This window comes from Rhea pennata, chromosome Z, assembly GCF_028389875.1.
Source record: "Rhea pennata isolate bPtePen1 chromosome Z, bPtePen1.pri, whole genome shotgun sequence".
Classification (NCBI taxonomy): domain Eukaryota; kingdom Metazoa; phylum Chordata; class Aves; order Rheiformes; family Rheidae; genus Rhea; species Rhea pennata.
In genome coordinates, this window is record NC_084702.1 from 23,402,342 (window position 1) to 23,423,563 (window position 21,222).

At 37.7% G+C, this 21,222-nt stretch overlaps 1 protein-coding gene across 1 annotated transcript in view; it reads left to right on the top strand.

The window, feature by feature from the left end:
- The window catches only part of PIP5K1B (phosphatidylinositol-4-phosphate 5-kinase type 1 beta), a 56,652-nt gene that overhangs the window by 4,758 nt on the left and 30,672 nt on the right, over positions 1-21,222 (top strand). The window contains exons 3-5 of the mRNA XM_062599785.1: positions 5,454-5,571; positions 9,934-10,086; positions 12,105-12,404. Coding sequence (XP_062455769.1) covers positions 5,454-5,571; positions 9,934-10,086; positions 12,105-12,404 — 571 coding nt within the window. The remainder of the gene's footprint in view (positions 1-5,453; positions 5,572-9,933; positions 10,087-12,104; positions 12,405-21,222) is intronic.

The window sequence follows — 21,222 nt, forward strand, 5'->3', positions numbered from 1 at the left end:
GTTTCATGTCAAAAGTTTAATATTGTCTTAAGGTAGCATTTTGGGTGAAAGCCCAAATGAGTAGGCAAAACTACTGAGAAAATTATAAACTTGAATGTATTTTAAGCAATTTGGGTCTTAGCCTACATTTAAGACTGATGGGTACTGTTTTCCAGTACTTTTTTGAGGAATGATTTAGAAAAACAAGGAAAACTGACAATTATCCTTGGAAATATCTTTGCACCAACCTGTTCTATAGGTTACTAGTATCCCTGTAATTAAAAAATAAATATACCATACTTTGAATGCTGTGTGTGAACAATATGCAAATGTTCACACTAAAACTTATACAGTGACACAAAATAAGCATAAATAAGTTTCCAGTTGCATGGTTTTGCAAGACAGCTAAGGAGGTGGTCTGAAGCCTTAGATAAAGTGCTGCTCTTTCCTGGAGCTTCAGGTCCAGAGATGTGCAGGATGGCCCAAGTTCTTGACACACTTCTTAGGGCTTGCGAGTAGAGTGACAGCTCAAGCAGGACAAACTCATTTCTGTTTGCTAAAAAAAAAAAAAAAAAAAAAAAAAACAACAGTATTTGAAGATGAAATAGTTGTGGCAACAAAAGCAAAGTCCTGCTTGTTATGGGCTATTGATCTTAATCACTTTTTTTTGTATCAAATTCTTGGAAAACCTGGGTAACCTGGATACTTGCATGGATATTTAGATGTACTTACCTATTTTTAAAATGTTCTGAGATCCCTGCATTAATGATATTTCCAGTTGTTTGTTAGATAGTCGTATTTAACAAGACCACAAGAAAATGTCTGTGTATTCAGCTGTTACACTGATACGACTGTCTTGATTTGTTCCGAAGATACTTACTATATACAATTATATTTTAAAGCTGCCATTACATGGGACATCTTAGCATAGCGTACAGTAACTGAAGGTGCAGAAGAATATACAATCAGAAGTGAGGATATTACTGCTGGTTTTTATAAAACAAAGTAACACCTGTTTGTACAGATAGCCATGATATCTACTTCCTTCACATGGGAAACAGTTGCTTTACTGAAATAATACATAGGAGATGAATATGCAAAAGGAGTACCTGAACTACATCAGCAGTGGTCTGTTTATGTATTTAATGTGTATGATCTGTAGAGTTTAAACACGTTTTAATGCGTTGTAGATGGGTAGCTTTTTCCAGTAATAGCGAAACTGGTTGAATATGCTTTGTTAGTTTTTAATGTCAAGAACATCTAATTTTGGATGTTCTATTCTGATTTTTCAGATGATTTAGAAGAGTAGGTTCCACCTGAGAGAACCGAGATATTCCCTTCTTTTGTTCTCCCTCCCCACTCTTTTTATCTTCCATACGGGGGGAGGTAATACACGGCTCCAAGACTGCAGCATGTCTGTTTCTTTTGTCAAAAGCAGGTTTCACCAGAGCCTGTTGACACTGCTGTGTGAGGGGTGCTTGCTCCCCCAGAGAGGCAGCCAGCCTTTCCTGCCTGTTCAGATAGGCAGGCTATCTCCCCAGCACTCCCCTGCAGCGTGAGGCCACGGAAAAGCAACGCTGCCAAGAAGCGTATCTGAGCGTCCTGTTTAGCAATACTTTTGCAAGCCACGGGGTTAGCCTTTAAAAATGTAATTATGCTAGTTCATTTTTAGCTTGATATTGCACCACTTACACTCTAAATCATTCCTTAGTACAGGAATACAGTGCTAAGGTGCACATACTGTCATTTTAGGTGCTTTTGGTTTAAAAAAATTCTTTAATATTAAAAGCAAACTCACATGATAAGCTTAATCTCTCTTTTCTGTACTACCTACCAGTCTTTTGTTTTTGTTTAGTCTTACAGCTAAGATTGTTAAAACACCTTGCAAACTGTTTTCTTCATAATCTTTCCACTATCATATTTTTCTGTTTTATTTTTCATACCTCATATACAGAGATGTGGTTACTGAAGGTCACAGGTGTCAAAGCTAACAGAAAAAGTCAGTTGTTTTTCTGCTAGATTCGTGCTCTAAACTGAGAGGAAATCTATGGGGTTGCTTCCCTTCTTTATAGAGTACACTTCTGTCTTATATGCCCAAAGTTTGGTTTTGCAGATTAAGCTTTTCTTCAAAAAATGGCAGATATTTTTATTGATCAACTGCAAAGACTTAATCCTCCTCAGGAAACTCCCTTGCCTGGTTAGAAGTTGGTATCCTGAGTGCTTTGCACATATGCTTTAATCCAGCCAGGGTGAAATGAAGTTGTAAAATTCCCCAGCAAAGAGTGAGTAGAGAACAGAAAATCATTCCTCTTGGAGGTGGATAGTGTGTGAGTGGAGAACTATGTTTTATTTTTCTGAGAGAAGTTGTATGAATTTTCTTATCTTAGAATTACAATCCTTAAGTAGCGTTAATGCGTTTTTATCTCGGCCACTTTGTGAGAACACTGTGTGGCATCCTCAGCTGTTGAAAGAGATTTTGAGATAGCTCCAGGAGGAGACAGTTTTACAGCAGAGTCCCGTACAGTGGAAGCTGCTCTTTCTGGGTGAGATTAAGGATATGCCCAGCCGCAAGGAATTTGAAGGGTTTCCTTTACTGTAGGAAACTGCTTATACCTGGGGGCTTTTCCTGTTAAGAAAAAGAACAGCAAAACACTTAGTGACTTTTTTCCAGAGAGGTAACCAGGGAATCTTAAACTTGTGTCAAGCTTCGTTCTAACATCATAGAAGAGCTTACAATTTCGGTTCTGTAAACTAATCTATTAGGCAACAAAACTGAAAATAATCCATAGAATTAATAGAAACAGCAGCATATGATAAGAGGCTCTGCAGGCTCTTGGTAAAAAGCGACTTTTAAAAACTGAATTACAAAGATTAAGGGAACTTGTCTGTATAGTGAAATTGACTATCATAGCTGTAACAAAGTGAGCTCATCTGCTCTGAGTACATGGGTTTGCTTTCCCTGTAGACTTCATTCCAAAATAATTGCTCTGTTTTGCAATTGTTCTCTGATGAATTTCCCCTGTCAGTGGATTAATGTCCACCTGCAGAGCTATTCAGAACAATTTATTTCACTATTAGTCAGTTTCCTTCCCACACCTTTCAGAAATGGCTTGGGCCCTTGGTGTTGTCAGAGAAAGGCTCCCACCTTTGTTTCAGCCCTAGGGAAGGTCCCACAACGGTGCACGTTCCAGTGTACGTGGGGTGTGTGATATATTCACTATCACACTTCCACAGAAGAAGCTGTTGAGTTATGACTGGAAGAGGCAGGTTTGTAAAGGTACATAGGAACCAAAGGGAGGTTGTGTGGGTTTTTGTTTGTTTGTTTTTAATAAAGCTTCGGTGATTAGTCTTCCCTGACAATGATGTGGTGCTTCAGGAGAGAACACTCTGTTTTGTTCTCATCTGTATCCTATAATGATTAAATCTTTTTACAATTATGGCACAAGTTCCTAGTTTAGATATTTATACGTTATCCTAGCTGTTGAGTTATTTGAAGAATGCAATCTAGAGATAATATGCAGTCTTTTTACTGCCTGAAAATATCCAGCTATATAAAATTTAACATCAAATAAGATGGGCAATGTTCTAAACAACAGAAAAGATGACTGTTTGAGAAAAAGCATCTTAACTATAAGGAAAAGCCTACTAATTTCTTTTTTTATTATTATAAAATGGAAAAACAAAATACATGTGGATTTGATTTTAATATCTTAGATTTGTGATTTGTGCTATAAACTATGCAGAAGAGTTCATTAGAACTAGGCAGGCTCCATTAGCTGTTAACCATATGGTTTAGCACTCAGGAAAACACCAGTAGCCAGATGTGTTTTCATATGTCTTTGGCTAGCCAAAAGTATCTTTTGGTTTATGGTTTCTAGCCAAATGTTACATCATTTTCATTCTCCTTTGTTTTACTATTCAGGAGTCTAAAGTATGTGTATTTCTGGAACCTCAGAAATATTTTTCTTCGGATTCCACTATCTTACTAGCATCAATTCAGTTCTGTTGAGTTTCAACGGTATGAACTCTGTGGCAGCTTGGTGGGTTGGATGAAATTTTGCCATCAAATTGTTACTAGTGGAAGGTGAAAAGGACAAGCATTAGCTGCTCAGGATTGTAGCTGTTAAATATATTTACAGACTGAAGTGTTTGTAGAAATGTTGTTTAGAGTTCATTGCTTTTTTATTTCCTAGCTTTTTTCTTTTTCATATTCTGTGCATGTTTCTTGCCAAGAATAGAAGTACATATTGCATGACTGAAGAATTTAAGTCGGGTAAGGTAGTGTTAGAAGAGCTGCCTTTGACCACTGTGTTCAGTCCTCTGCATTTTCACAGGCTAGGCAAATTTAGTCTTTCTACTTGTTCTTGCTTGTACTGAAATCATAGCCTAGAACTTTATTTCTATGCTCAAAAGCTTCTTTTAGTTTCCAGCATAAGTATATCCACAGGCAGTTTTTATGTATTTGTTCTTCTGCCAGCATTTTTCTGCTAGCATTTTCCTTTAGCAGTCATTTCAATGCTTATTTTACCATTGCAGCCTTAGAAACACAGTGAAAGAGTATAAATATAAAGCAAGGAGAAGAACTAAAGGGGTGACATTCTTCTAGTCTCCTCCTTTAAGATGGACTATCTTTTAGACTAGTCATCCAGTTTCAGTCCATTCCTTCAGCGTGCCTGCATATCACTTTTCTGAATTCCCAGCAAACTCTGTAACCTATGTTTTTATTTAACCAGTTGAACCTGTAGGTTAGGGCTGGTTTTAACTGCAGTGGAGTAAAACACGTGATGTGGCAGGCAAACAAATGGGTAACTACGTTTAGGGTCAGCAAAGCCAGAGCAAGTTTCCAAATCTGGACTATGCTAGCAAGGAGGAGTGAGAAACCGTAACTGTAATTAGCCTGCTAAGGAGAACGATGAGGATGCAGTTTCCTAGGAAAGATGAAGGCAGTCAAAGCCTGTTGGCACTAAAAAAAAGGTGACTCCGTTTCCTTTCCCCTGCCCTGGGCACTCAGCGCTGCAAAAGGGGCAGAACTACCTCCAGTGTCTGACGCGGTGCCCCTGCAAACCCACTCAAGTCCTCAAACTAGCATAAAGTTGTATTTTGCCAGATTAACTTCCTAAACCTTTGCAGGAGCTTACGCGAAGTAGGAGAGTGACCCTTTCCATGCCAGTAAGCTGCTATTAAGGAATGTCGTAGTTGTGACGTTAGTTTAAACATAGCCTTTATGCAAGTGGATTTGGGTGGTGAAAATAATCATATATTTTATCCTTTCCTTGAAGGAGGGAGAAGGGAATTTGCTGGAAGTATTCTGTCTCACAGCCATTTCTGTTGCATTGATTAATGGTGATGCCAATATTTGTCTGAATTTCTGACTCTTGTCTCAAGAGGCTGGTGATTAGACATCTTTAAAGTAAACTGGCTGCAGGAAGAAAGTTGCTCAGTAATAACTGAGTGTGTTTTATTTTTGTTTTCAGTGAAGGAAGCAATCTCACCCCTGCTCATCATTATCCTGACTTCAGATTTAAGACGTATGCACCTCTTGCTTTCCGCTATTTCAGAGAACTTTTTGGTATCAAGCCTGATGATTACTTGGTAAGAGCTTGCGTTTTTCCTTTGAGCTACAAATAATTGAGATGTAAATACTAGTTTCATAGCAACAGAGGAAGATGCTGATGCTTGAGGAGATGGTAAATTTTGTGTTGAGTGGTTTATAACTAGTGAGCATTTTCAGTATTTGACAGAAATTTGTGATTCTTCAGCTTTGAGATGATTCCTGTAAAAATGTAGCATGCAAATTGACTAGAGGAATTTGAGTGTTGCTGCTTATTCAGGCCATTGTTTCTACAGAAGTTATAACTAGCTTTAAGCACCTGTGTGAATTTTGCTGATTCAGTTTTAAGAGTGCTTTTTTATTAATTGTTCTATTTATTCCCTCCATTAAAAAGAGGTTTGCATGTAACCATTCCCCCCTACTCTTGAGAAAAGTTGGGGGACCTAGGAAGGAAGCATTTTACAAAGTATCTTGTTTGTTTTCCTTACTCAAGTCTTGTTTCTTCTCAACATACAAGCATTTACATGAGAGTGAGATTTTTTTGCCCTTGGCACGAGAGTAGGCTTTACTTGTTGTAACCACTTTGTGCACTGCCAGAGAAAACGATCCATTATTCTATGTCTCCTGCAGTTTTGCTTTTGATAGGAAGTGTGGAAATTAAGAGCTGGATTGTTTTCTAGGTGGCTGGTTTGTCTCCTGCCAGCCCACCCTAAAAGTCAAAGTCCCAGTACAACTTAGAAATCTGTGCTTCAAAAGCTTATTGATAACTTAAGTGTGTTTTTAGATATTTCTGTGTTATTAATGATAAGTGAGCTTCTTTAAAGACAGAAGAATTTGAATGAGTATGAAGTAAAAACAAATTTAAACTGAAATTTTACTTAACTGATCTATGTTATTTTGGACTGTGTTATAAGCTCTTTTTCCATCTTGGACAATGAGCCTACAAGCAAAACTTAGCTGTTTTTTTCTTTATTGAACATTGATGTCTAACTTCTGTTCTGTGATACTATGTATAGATTTTGTATTACTAGCACTCAAGGTAAAACTTTTATTTCAAAACAAATGATTTCTTTGAATTGTACATGTTAGTTGTAATGAAATGCCCTTGGGTGGCTGTTTTGTATAGTGCCCTTATGTAATATGTTGGGATTTGTATTTTATTTTATGGACCCATGGAGAGAGAACTTGCGATATGTTGTCAGCCGCTGAAAAATGTGTCCTTCCTAAAGTAAAACAATTGAGACGTGCGCTTCTGTTCCATTGTAAAACTCATTTGCAGCAATGTAAAGAAAGATTATGTACAGAGTTTGTTTGCTATTGATAGAGATTGGTGTCGTTTAGCTTAAGTACAAGATGACTAATCCCTGAGGGAAATTCCCAGTAAAAGTAACTTGTTGCGGATGCTTTTTCCCTCTCCCCAGCTAAACACACTAGCATAGCACTGCCTTTGCAAGAAAAGGGAGTTGCTCTGTCAGAATAGCTAAAGGGGGAGTAGGTGTAGGTTTAGTGGACAAGAGCCAAATGAAGCTAGGGTTCTTGGGCTGCATGCAAGACAGCACAGAGGGGCTTTTATTTATTTATTATTTATTTATTTCCAACTTCGCACACTTTAGGCAGCTGTTGAGAAGCTCCAGGAAGTATTTTTCATTATTGGTGAGACAGTAGAATGGAGCTTTCTATAAATCACTGTGTGAGTACAGTGTGTCTGGAGCCGTGCATCTGGGACACTTTTCCAGTTGCAGCAGCTTCCTCTTCCCCTAGGTTAAAAGGAGGCTGAGTGCAGCTCTCTAGAAAGAGTTTCTAGAGTTGAGCAATTTTAAAACTGAGCTCAACAACTTTTCCTGTATATACAAAACTGGATTTCCTTCAATAGATAAGTAGCTTTGTGAAATAAAGTTGGAATTTCAGTGGCTTTTTTATTGTTGTTGTTGCAATTGATATATTCTTTTGTTAGGGTTATAGTTATTCTGCAAGGAAGTTAGATCCCATTTCTGTTGTTTCTGACTCTAAATGGGCATCACATTATAAGCAGAGCAGTCACAGCTGACCTGAGGGAGATGTGACCAGAGCGATCTGGTGATCAAAAAGTAGAACTAGTTTTCATTTGGAACTTTCTTTCATATTGATTATGATGAAACTACCTAATTAAAGGTATGCTTCCAATATCATGTGAAGGGAGCCTGACTGAACAGTCCCTCTTGTTTATATAAAATCTGGATCTGCCACTGCAGATCACAGTCATGCAGTGATCATAATTATAATTCAATATCCAGAATAATGTCCTTCTGTGTAACAATATGCCAACTGATTATTCAGCTATCTAGACTGAAAAGAAAGGGAAGGAAAGTAAAGGGAGGAAAAATCGCAGCCAGAGTGTTTGGGTTTACACTGGTTGCGATGTCTGAGCAGATGTACAGCCTCACCTTTTCCAAGAAGGCTGGCCATCAGTGAGTGCACTGTAGGATCGATCAGGATGACAAGAGTAGATGCTTTTGGACATCTTACAGAATCAGGTAGTCACTGAAAACCTTACAGAGTACTAGCATCTAGCAGAGTACTAGCATCTTGCACAGAAACTTCTTGATCATGAAGTGTTTGATTGTTTTGGATTTGGATTTTTAAAAAATTGTTCTATTTTGATTTGTTTTAAAAAAAGTTTCCACCAAAGTTAGGTGGGCTCCTCTTCAGCAGCTTTGTGGTAAGTTTTATTTTACAGAAATGAACTCAGCTGTAAAATGGCAAACACACAGTATAGATTAATAACGCTCTTACGCTATTTTATTGAGCTTGAATGTTCAAGATAATTGGTTTCAAGTGCTTACAGCAATGAAAATTATTAATGAAGCTGTATATATTTTAGCAAGAAAACCCCTGGTGTTGTAACATAGCTGCTGATTTGCACTGAAGGCCTGTCGTGTTATAGACCACTAATGATGTTCTATCCTTTGTCTGTTGCAGCTGTAAGGTTAAATGGAAAAAGTGTCTCTTATTAAGTAGAGCTGATCTAACTCAAGAAACAGGCAGAAGAATGGACAAAATTTTTATAGCCTGCAAAAGCCTTTTAAAAATTCAAAGCATGGGAAAAGCCTCAGCTGGAGCCAGTATAATAAAATGTATTAAGGCACTGATTTGAGTCCATAGGAAACATACTTCATTAGTTCAAGTGCTCTCAAAAGTACATATTCATTCTGTTTTTCTTATATCAATTTTCTTTGCTAGCACCACCCTCTGAAATCACTGGCAAGACTTCAATTAAAGTTAATAAAAGCCACTTTCAGCAAATAAAAGCATTTTTTTCTTGTGGAATTGCTCAATTCACCTCCAACACTAACCCAGTAATACAGATATTTGTTACATGTCTTCATTCTGTTGTAAGAAGACAAGAGACATACTGCTCTACTAAAAATAATTCCCTGGTGCTTATGCTATTCACAAGTCAGGTCTCGTGTAGTTTTTTCTTTCAAAGACTCAATTTTTAGTGTGTTGGATTGTACACTAAATTTGCAATTCTGGAAAAGATGTTGATATTAAAAAGAGGAAAAGAGCTTATGAACAAAGTTTTATATTAGTATGTGTTAATCAAGCTCTTGTGTTTAACAGACATAGACTTCCATGTTGTTGGACTTCATGCATCTCCTCCTTATTTAGTTTGAACGGAACATGAAGTGTGAATTAATGAAGGCTTAATAAATGTACATAAGTGTACTTAGGTGTGAGGGACCTAGTTCTACCAGAAAAGAGTACTAAGTGTTGTCTTTTTCCTCCTAAACATGGTGATAGATTTTGTTGTCTGCCTGTGGAAGACAGAGCCTGTCTAAGTATGCGTGATTCTTCAAAACCCTTCTATATGTACATGTATAGGTATATATTTACTGATGCTTTCTTTCTATTTTAAGCCAGCAAGTCATTAGAAACTACATTAGAATTATACCAAGGTGGTTACGGCAAGGGTTTCAAGCCCGATTGCACAGAAGAGGGCTTGCGTGCTTGTGTGCAGTTGGAAGTCTGCCCTCCCAGTGCCTTTGTCTAACGTGTTTCTCTAGTACACGTTTCACAAACGGCTGTGAAATTTGCAAGAAAATTGTCGGTGTGAGGCTTGCAGCGGAGGCACGTGCAACGCCGGCTGTGCGGCCACGGGCCCTTTCCAGGGCGGCCGCTCTGGGGGACAGCTTCTCTCCGGGGACAGCTCTGCAGAGGGGCAGAGCGCGGCCGTGACTCGGCAGGGCAGCGGCCAAGTTCCCGTGACCCGCTTGGCTCCGAGGGAGCTGCTGCGGTGGAAGCCGCGGTGATGCAGCGCCCCGATTCCCCCGTGCACCACGTGCACCTGCAATTCTTTGCGTTACGCTTCTGTTTCGAAAAAGGTTTGCGTTGGCTGTGAATTCCCCTTCTTCTCTCTCTTCCAGTATTCAATCTGCAGTGAGCCTTTAATCGAATTATCCAATCCAGGTGCCAGTGGGTCCCTCTTTTTTGTAACTAGTGATGACGAGTTCATCATCAAAACAGTTCAACACAAAGAGGCTGAGTTTCTTCAGAAGCTCTTACCAGGTTATTATATGGTAAGTAACCGAACATTTTTTTTTTCGGATTCCTAAATCGTAACCTATATTTTTCCTGTTTCATATCTCACTTTTGAACATTTGCCTTCCTTTGTTGTCTTCTAGTCTTTCAGTGACCTCATCCATATTTTTCATAATATTTTTGACAGTTCTTAATGTTCATGCAGCTTGGTAAGCTCACACCCATCAAAATGAATATAGATCAAGCATAAAATTTAAGATAACCATTTTTCTTTTAGCATTCAAGATGAAGCTGAATATCGTCTTCTGACTTGACACCAAACTTTATTTCTATTACATTAATAATGAAAAAAAATAAAAATTCTAATTCAACTTTTTTTTTTCCATTTTGTGTTTGTCTACCCTTTTGCATTTCACTCAGAGTGGACAAAGAAACTAGACCGGTCAGTTTCACTTTTGTTTCTGACTACTTCTAATCTCCATTTCTCATATATTAAAACAGATATATATAAAGATGCTTTGTCCTTTCAACTTGTTCAAAAAATATTTTTAATTAGAGCTTTTTCAGGACTAATGCTGAGTTGGTTGTATTGCTTTCATGTGTATCAGTCATCAGAAAAGAGGGGAAAGACCATCAATCCATAACAAATAGAACTAAATTGTCTTTTTCGACAAAAGCCACTTAACAAAAGCCACTTGAGCAGAGACCATCTAAGTGGTATACAGGACTTTGGAGTATTAGACCTATTACCATTGGCCTGACTTCCTACTGTGCTCTCTTAAGTTGAAACTGGAAAAGATACTTGTATTAAAAAGTAAGGAGTATTGCCACTATTACACTAATGAAACTTGGATTCAATGTTTATTTAAAGAGATTTCATGCACTAACAGAATCAAAAAGAATAATAGGGGCAGGTACTGTTTTTTTAATTGTTCTTTGTAGTCATGATAATCAACTCAGTGTAGGTTTTAGTTGACTGTTATTCCAAATAAACGTAAGGCCAGTTTGCTTTGAACATTATTCTTGTTATTACTATACGCAAAGGTTTACAAAATGTAAAGTGCAATCACTGTGATTGTTTCTTGTGAAAGTACGTACATCCTATAGTTGTATGTTGTGACTTAGTAGTCATGCAAGACTTAAAATAGGTTTTCCCCTTCTTGCTTTTCTATGCCAGAAGCAGAATGTCTGTGTTCAAAATGAGGATTTTTGCTCTCAACTCTGTCTTCTCCTAGTTATTTCTCCTTTCTTTCTCCTGTTTTCTTTTCTTTTTTTTTTTTTTTTTTTTTCCCTATTGTGGAATTTGGAATATTTCACAGCTTTCTTTTCTGATGGTCAGTGTGATTCTGGTATGACCTCAGACTCATGTGGAGACAACCTGGTCATTTGGCCGTAACCCTCACAGTGAAATGCCTCATGGAGGCACAGGGTCTGTTTTTTCAGAAGCCAAGCCAAGGTAATGAGAATTACATTTAACCTAAGCCACTTCCAGCAAGTGAAAGGAGAGAAGTGTTTGAATCTTAATAAGCAAACTAATTATTCAGGATGTTTCTAGCCTGTGTAAGTTCCTGGCAAAAAGATAGTGCAAACCTTTGGTGTACAATATTCAGATATTCAATAGTATTTGTCAGAACAATGCAAGATACTCAGCAGATTATGATCGTGACAGGGCCTTAAAGTACATGTAGAACAACTCTCCATGCCTAAAAGCAATATATGATAGTAGCAGCATCCTGTTGCTTTTCCTGCTGGACTTCCATTTACCCTTCATGCTGGAGAGACAGCCCGAGTTTTGTGACCCTCTGGGATTCGCACTTGCTCTATGGCAGTTTTCTCACTTCCTCAATTTCTCTTCAGTATAGTCACTTCCCAGTGGTTATGCCAGCTTTCTGAAACACACACCAACAAAGAAAAACAATTGGTCAAATAAACTATGTAGAATAAGAAAACGTGAGCTATATTCTTGCTCTTAATTCCCTTTTGCATACAAATCCCTTTTGCAAGCATGGAAGTTTATTTTGAATAGGCATATTTAATAATACCTGTTTTGTTCTAGAATCTGAACCAGAATCCAAGAACTCTCCTACCCAAATTTTATGGACTGTACTGCGTTCAGTCAGGAGGCATTAATATTAGAATTGTTGTAATGAACAATGTTTTGCCACGAGCCTTGAGAATGCATTTCACGTATGACTTGAAAGGCTCCACATACAAACGGAGGGCATCAAGAAAAGAGAGGGAGAAGTCCAACCCTACGTTCAAAGACTTGGATTTCTTGCAAGACATGCATGAAGCATTGTATTTTGACTCTGAAACTCACAGCGCGCTGATGAAAACACTACAGCGGGATTGTCGAGTGAGTAAAACTTAATGACTGCTTAGACTGCTGTATTCACACCTGTTCCTGATTTACTTCAGCAGAACAGGGAGCTGGACATGGCTCTGTGTATTCTTTAACCTCTGAATCCTTTTCATGCAATTTAATTATGAAAAACTACAGATGTCAAAGCACTGATGAAGGTGATAGCTTAGTTAAGCTGCTGAGATGTCAGATCCATCTGTGGAAATAAAGGTTCATCTAGGAAAGTAGTTTAGTAGAGGGGTGGTTTTTATTTTTGTTTTCCCTTAGTTTCGAAGACTTTCATCAAATTTTTCTGAGGCATAGCAAATAGGCCTGTTGTTCTTGCATATGGTAAAGTGCCTGTACATCTGCAGGCTAAGTGTTGCTCTTGTAAGTCCAGCTCTTTGTAAGTTAGCAGGGGCTGGTAAGCGGTATGGGTGGGGGCCCTGTGGCAGCAGGCACAAGCTTAGTTCTGGAGCAAAGTCGTTTCTTCCTAAGCTGAAGGACGAAGTACTTGATTTGCATGTAAACTTTTCAAGGGAAGAGAGAACGGCTGCCGTTGTTCTTTGAGAGGACATTGGCAGATGAAACCAGTGCCCCTTTGCAGACCGGCAGAACTGTAAAATAGATTTATCTTTTTCCCTCCTGTAACGGAAGTGAGAGAATATAAGGAAGGAGAAAAGGAGGACTATCCAGGTTTCTCAGAAGTTCACGGAGAAATGCAGAAGGAAAAAGGCTGATTTGTCTGGGGGATCCCTAAGGGTTTGATAATAAAACAGCAGAATGGGTAGGGAGAGCCCATCTCAGGGCAGGATGCTATCCATGCTCGGGGGGATCCGGTGTACTGAAAACAGTAAATGGCATCAAAAAGAGGGAGCCGGCTTGAAAAGTAGACCGAACGGGAATCAATCGTTTAATTAGTTGTTTACAAATATTATTTCTTGATTATTAATATTTTTTATTAATCATTTAATTAAAGGGGTTCTTACTGGTTCCTTGTTTGAAAGCTTGAGTGAGCTCTTGGCATAGGTTATTTGAGTGCTTTTTCAATGTTTTTACTGTTTAATCTTAATTTAATATCTCTAAAGTTAGTCTGGAGCTCCTAGAGGCATAGCTAAATTTTACTGGTATTAAAAGGAAAGAAGAAAATTATCTTTTAAATATTCAGGTTATAATCTTTTTAGGTATATATACCATTTATCTTCTATTTGAACAAGCTTAGGTAGCAGACACTGTTATCTTTCACATTTGAATGTGTTCAAAAAATTATATTGGGTCTGTGTGTGTCTTTCACAAGTTTAAAAATACTGACAAGATCACTACTACTGTTCTGCCCTTACAGGAAGAGGACACAAGTTTTGCTACTGCTTTTTTCTGACTATGTCAGTATTTGGATCACTACCTAACATGAGTGACTTAATGTAAATTTTAAAGCTCTAAAGTCTATCTGTCCTTTTCCTTATGCTTTGAAGTGAGAAAGTTGTTATAGGTGCTGGAACTAAAAATTCATTAAAGAGAACAAATTATTAATCCTGCCAGTATTTTGGGACAAAGTCATTCTGAGTTGCATCATTTAAATTTGGGTTGTATTTTCATTTGTAATTTTTACAGTCAGGATCAGTAAGCAATGCTTCCCCCCCACCTTTTTTAATGTAAACAGAGATTCTAGGAAACTACTGACTTTTTCTGTTCCCACATGGACATAGCTGTACTTCGTGAAACCTTGGCCCAATCTTTTGAAATTATTGAAAGAGAGGTGCAAAAAGTTTATAAAATATCTGCAACTTCTTGTTGTACTTAGTGTAGACAGAAACTACAGTTTTGTCAGCCAAACACTTATCTGACAATGAGAGCTGAATTTTAATACGAGTAGCCAGGTAGTCTAAGCACAGAGGCCTACAGACCTTGCTAATGATGGCAGAGAAGGCAGTGAGGAACTCGGCTTGATCTGTGACCTCTGTTACTAAATCACCCACCCATCCAGTAATGGGCTCTCATTTTTGTTGTTCAGCCTTTTACTGTTAATGTACCATGGAAGCTCTTCTTGCCGCTTTTGAAGTCCTTTGCAAACCTCAACTCCAGCTGAGCTTTGGCTTTCCTGGTACCACACCAACATGCTCAGGCAGTGTTTCTAATTTCCTCCTCTGTAGCCTCTCCTTCCTTCCTCCTCCTGTTTGCTGCCTTTTTGCCTGGAGCCATGCCATGACTTCCCTGCTTCACCAAGCTGACCGTCTGATACATCTCCTGCTTGAGAAGCTCTCCTTAAAGGCCGCCAGCTTTCCTGAGCTCATCTGTTCTTCAAAGCTGTCTCCTATGGGATCCTGTATACTATCTCCCTGATAAGTGATAATCTGCTCTCCCACAGTCTGTGGTCTGAGCTCTGCTGCTCTCCAGCCTCCCTCCCAGCCCACAGGACCTTGACCTCCACCGTTTCACGGTTGTTGATGTCAGCCTATGTCCACATTAAGAAATGATAGCAGAGCCAAGTGGTATAACGATGAAGTCAGGCATTGTGTTTTCATTAGAACTTGAACAGTCAAAAGGAAAAAAGTGCTAACACCTCTGCAAAGTAAGCCTGAAGCAGTATATTTAGCCAGCAGGACCCTTGCTGGGATTGTGTAGGAACGGATTTCACTACAAGAGAGTTCTTCAGTGTATTTGCAAATAAAAGTCTTTTATTTTTTCTTTTACCTTTTGGAGTACACTAAAGCAAACTTCAATGTAGCTTACATTCAAAATAAAATAGTTATTATTTAAAAAAAAAACAGTTTTCTAACAGGAATTCTGAAAAATCTGAAAAAGGAATGAAATTGACTGTGTGAATGAGGAAGACTGTAACCACTGAGCTCTACTCAGTGCTCGTCTGGCACAGTATTTCAGTTTCATCAGTATTTCATGTTCAACAGTACCAAGTCCCAAACTCTCTATATACCTAGTGATGCATAAGTCCCTTATCATGCTATTTCCACTCCTTATGTTGAGATCACTTGGTAGGTCCAACATACTCTATAGCTAAAATGTAAAAGAACAAGGATATTATTTCAGAATAGGAAAACTAATTCCTTTGTAGTTAAAATCTGTTTTCTTTCCCTATCCTCCTTGTCCAATGTCACCCCTTTTCCTTTCTCAGGGAAAGGCTGTCTGGCTCCCTCCTGATAGAGCAGGTCCAACCATGGTGGGCCCTCCTGGAGCATCCATTCTTGTACACTGCTCATTCCCTGTAGCCCCAGTGGGGAGTTAATGACCTATAGTTAGGTGGATGGAGCTGAGGGGCTTGTGGTCATCTGTCACAGGGTGGTTACTGTAAGTCCTCTCTTTTGGTGCATGCAACTGAAAACTGAACAAGCTTTCAAATTCCAAAATATCACTGAAACTTATTAGAAGTATCCTTTTGTTCCCAGGGTGCACTCTCATAGTTGCTTGAGGGAAAAGATGAGTAAATAGTACTAATATGAAAAACTTAATCTGAATATAGTTCCCACAAATCTTTGGTCTGAAACCTTTTTCAATTCAGGATGCTCTAATTTGTAAAGCCGTGGTGGTTGTATTGCATATAATGACAAATACTGAGAGCAGTGGAAGGTGCAATTTCGATAATTGATTTAAATATCTAAATTTCATTTTTAATAATCGCGCTGTTAACTATTGTGATCATATACAGTTTCAAATTATGAAATAACAAAGCAGATTTTCCAATTTCAAAACAATTACACTTTTATGAATATTAATAGAAACTATTTTGTTTGTGTATGAGACCAAGAATTTAAATCTTTGTATCACGTAAGCACTTGCTAAGTAAACACAGTTAGTAAAGGCATTGAAGACAGTTTATAGTGGGGTTTGGGGGGATTTGGGGGGGTTTTGGTGGAAAAATTGAACTCAAAGTCAAACTTACCTCCTAGGGTGGTTTTTGTGAGCAGTTAATCCTGCAGAAATTATTTATGTATGGAAGAATATACAGGGTTAAAGGGCAGGCTGTGAGAGTAATTGATGTATTAGGTACAAGTAACATAAGCACAACTTGGTATATGAGAAAGAGTAAAAGTGAATTAATAGTACTGTTTTATTCTTGTATTGCAAACACATGAGAGTCTAAAAACTGAAGTTACAATTTATTCCCCACTTCTACTTAGATAAAAAGTAAACCAGAGTTTATAATAAGAGTGCTAGTGGCCTTCATTTGTTACTTAAAGATAATGTTTTTTTCTTAACGAAGCATATTTCATAGTTACCCTGCAAACCCAAAACTTGTATTTCTAAGTTAATTTAGTAACCTTGATCCTATTAAGAAAGCTACCTGTCACATTTAAAATTACAGTCAGCAAATATTCTTTTTGCACAGATACCCAAAACAGCCCATTGTTAAAAATAAGGAATTATGTCTTGTGTTAGGTAGTTAGATACTGTGTTTCAATAGACAGAATTTTTTTTGTTCTCTTTTGTTTTTTTCCAAGTTGCATGTAGCGGTGCTAATGGTATAGGAGCAGGCAAAGTATTTCTGGAAGTTGTTGCATGTTTTGTGATATCTCTTTGAGGATGTCTCATCCTAATTCAGAGGGGTGGCAGCAGAGGATATAAGTTTCTTTTTCTCTCTGTGAATATAGCAATGTCTAAGTGAATTAAAATTGTCTTTTATCTTTTCTTCTTCATCCCTTTCCTTAAGACACGTCTTCCTGCAGGTAAGGAAGCACAAGCCTTTCTTGACATATGAAGATTGACTCAGTTTCATTTCCTACATGGCAGAACACCAGATTTTTCTTTGTATCTTTGATTCTTAGAACTAGGATAATAATTAGATGTCTCACAGCACTCTTAAGAGGTATCATGTAGCTACGTCTCCACAATATCAGGAGGATTAAAATTTGTGAATACTATTTTTGCTGGGTAGTCAGAGCGAGGGTTCGATTAACATTTTCTTCTTCATTGCCTAAGACTTTTGTAGACATGAGGGACAAAATGTATTGCTACTAAGATTTTTAATTAGGATTAGAAACCAAACAACTGAGTTCAGCTTTTGAATTTTTGGATTTCCTTCTAATAATTTAAATTGAAATAAGTTGGCTTGATTTCTAAGATAAACTTCAAAAGCATGATTTTTCTTTAGTCTGATGCAACACTATTATGGTTTCATTTTTGCTTTCATTCAATTGCTAACATTCAGTAGCAATGCTTGGAAACAATCCTACTGTTGGAAGCAGCAAAACAAAAAGGAGTATTTAAAGTGTGCTGTCTACATTTGTAAGAATTTTATGCAAATTTTGAGAAATATTTTAAACAGAAGTACACGGTTTCATTGCAAATTAACAATAGAACAATTATATTGGTGCCTGTATTTCAAAACATCTCCTACAGAAGCAATGTCCATCAATCCAGTTGTGGTCATGTGGCTTTGGAGAACAGGGCAATCATTTCATGCTCTTTTTACTAGCGATAATTGATTTCTTTATTATATTCTGCATTTTTCCTATATTATATCAGCAAAGAACACTATGGACTTTTCTAAGGAAATTGTATTTTAAGCCTGGTGTTGATGGCCTGATTTGAGTCTGTAAGGATAAGGAAATACAAAATTGAAGACAGAGAGTCAGTTCTCAGAAGTTTTAGGTCCAGCTATTATTTTCATCACTTCGGTTTTAACAAGTTGCTGCAAAAACCTGAAGTTTTATGGTTTGAATGTACTTCTGTGTTGTGCTGAAGCAACAGGAATAGAGATCTGGTATGGTCAAACTTATTCACAGGATTTTTCAAAATGCTTAATGACGGATTTTTTTTTGTTTCTTTTTTCCACATTATGTAGGTTACTCATTTTACAGACATTTTTTACTGCATTTTTATGTAGTGATTCATTTTATGGAATATCCCTACCAGCAGTAGTGGGGCACAACTTGAAGGAACACTGGACTGTGGCGTAGGGCAGACCTAATAGATGGCACAGCACGGAGGGGGCAGAGGTACTGACGTTAGGTGAAGGGCCTTCACAGAAAAGCTAGTTTGAGGAGAATGGACAGGGATCTGTGCTGCAGGTCTCTTGTGTCTCAACATTTTACGACTCGTGCAGGATCAACTGAAATCCAAAATTCCTCTTTATTTCTGCTTGGAAAATCAGAAACCAGACTGTAATTTCTTGGAGTGTTAGTTAACAGTAAGTAGTTAGAATTCTGTTGAAATCAGAATTGACAGCCCACATGTTTTGTGGAGGGCTAGGGTTTTATTTTCTTGGGGTAGATTGTTTCTAAATAAAGATCCATGATCAGGCATGTGATGTTTATTTGCTAAGTCAGGCTTGTATTTCAAGAAATGCTCATTTTGCAGCATACTGTTTTAGTCTGTGGTTTTATATATTTCCTTATATTGGAGGTTGATTATTGATTCACTGTAAAATTCATCTTGTTTTGGTTCTGTTAGTTCTTATATCGCTTTCCTAAAATGTTTTTAGAGGAAATGCCTACTTGAAGGTTACCCTCTTAAGGTTTTGTATTTCATAGATTTGTGAAATTAGCTTTTGTTGAATAATGCATTCTTTGATTATATTATGAAAATAACCCTCTGACTCATAGTTGCTTTTCATGGTTAGCAATATGAATGCAAATTTCACTTGCAGACTATACACGGCTTGTGCCTGATCTAAAATAAAGATGAAGTCCCGTAGCAGAAACACTTGGTTTGTTTTATTAGCCACAAGCTGAGATAGTTTAATGTAACCATGTCGAAGATGATTCACGAAATACTTTAACATCTCACTAGCTCCAAGAAGAGAGAGAATCTGAACAAAGGACTTCCCATGTTCAAAGCAACATATTTTGTGATGCCATTTTATTGCTTTTTATATGGTATGAGGACAAAGTAGAGTCAAAGAGGATAACAGAGTAAGAGAAGCTTCACACTGGAAGTTGTCAGGTAGGCTAATGCCAGCCCTGTTAGTGGTACATCATGACTGAGTGACAACACTGTATTCACAAAATGTGTATTGCTAGGAAAAAAGTACATATGCAAATACTAATAAGAGGAGCAATGTAATGCAGAGTTAATGAACTGAACATTCATTTACTTCTGTTAAGTAAAGCGCTTAATCATGCAGTCTGCTGGCAAATAGAAAATATTCTTGCTGAAAACTTCCAGTATCATTATGCTGGCAAGGTGCATTTTGGAGTAGTTACATGAATACAGATTGAATTTCTCTCATTTTAACCATACAACACACGCATTTTGGGCAGTAATGTCAATATCTAGTGATCCCCCCAGGGCCGACATCCAGTGTTTTGCAAGGCTGCCTTATTTTACTATGAATGAATGCCATTATAGTGACATACAGTACTACAGTATCCGTATTGTGCGGTTTCCCTTCATTAGGATTTCATTTTACTACCTTTGTAACAAAAGGTTACTGCTGTTGCTCAAAAGCAGTTCCATCTAAAAATCAACAGAACTGATTGCAAGAAACTCTTGACATAAGAAAAGGTTTAGGCCTTTGTGTTTTTTGTCTGCATGCGCATAGCTTGATGTGCTACGTCACATAACTTTGTTTTGGGGAACCAGATTAATTTTTACAACTTTGTGTGCAAAATGCTACTTACACATTCAAAAATATTGTAATTTGGCATTTTTCATTAACAGTTGATAATGAGGTGATAGGTGGGAACCTTTCAGTTATGTTCAGTTGGAAATCCCATTGACTGAAGTAAAAGTTCTGTCTTTGTACAGACTGAAGAATTTGCACTAAGTTTTTTGTTCACCACTGATGTTTTGAGGGGGCTTGGCTCGGGGGGGGTGACTCTTTTGTTTTTTCTGATTAATTATTTCCCTATCAGTATTTTCCTTAGCTGATAATTTCCTTAGCTGGCATTTCCATAGCTTAGATCTACCAGAAGATACGTACTTGCGTTAGGAGTGACTGTTTTGCTTATCAAATTATTAAAGATAGGAAATCAGAAATGTATATCAAAGCAGTCAGCAGGTGGGGTGGGGGCCAGATCATGTCAGAGTATCCTGAAAGTACATTGTAGAATAGACAATCCTGCCCTGAATAGAACCAAGAGTATCTGGGGCACGAGGTGGGCAGTTATATGCTGTGTGCTGCTTGTAGGAATATGTGTAATTAATCCATTGGAGGTGTGAGTGTTTCAGCTTCATAATGCACCAGAATAACAAAATAGCTACTCGCTGGGTTTTATGATGTTTTCCAGTGGTTTCAGTACAAAGTCATAAATAGGCAAAGAGATTTTTAGTCCACTGTTTAGTCTAAATAGTGAGGGTTTAAGTGGCAATGTGAATTGATGTGGTCAGAAGGCTGAATTTTATCACAAAGGAGGTCCTTGTGCAAGAACCAGCATGTTTATCCAAGGACCTTCCAAGAGATTATGTCCAATACTAAGACTAAGTTGTATAATTAGCACATAAAATCATTATATTTCTAATTCAACAGGGGGTAAATAGTAGCTTGAACGCAAAATTCTCAAAGGCCAAGCTATTGTTTTATAATTGTAAAATAAATGTGCTAGTGCTTTTTCCAAGCCTGATCAGCAGGTAAAATCTGGCTTTGCATAAATAGTGTTATTAACTGTGCTACTGAGGTAAGTATTTTGGAGAGGATGAGCTGTATTACATTTTTCAGTGTACCCAGCATCTACTTATGTATGTACTTATGTATATTACAATATGAAGTTGCACATCCAGTTACTACATGTTTTTAATGGCAGCATCATCTAATATTTCTTCAGAAATCTAGAGTAAAACTTCGTTGTATTTTTTCAGCAGATAGGAGAATTCTAGAGAGTGCATTTGGAACTATGTCTGTGCCTTTATATTCATTAGCTGTGCTATTGAATTGGTATTG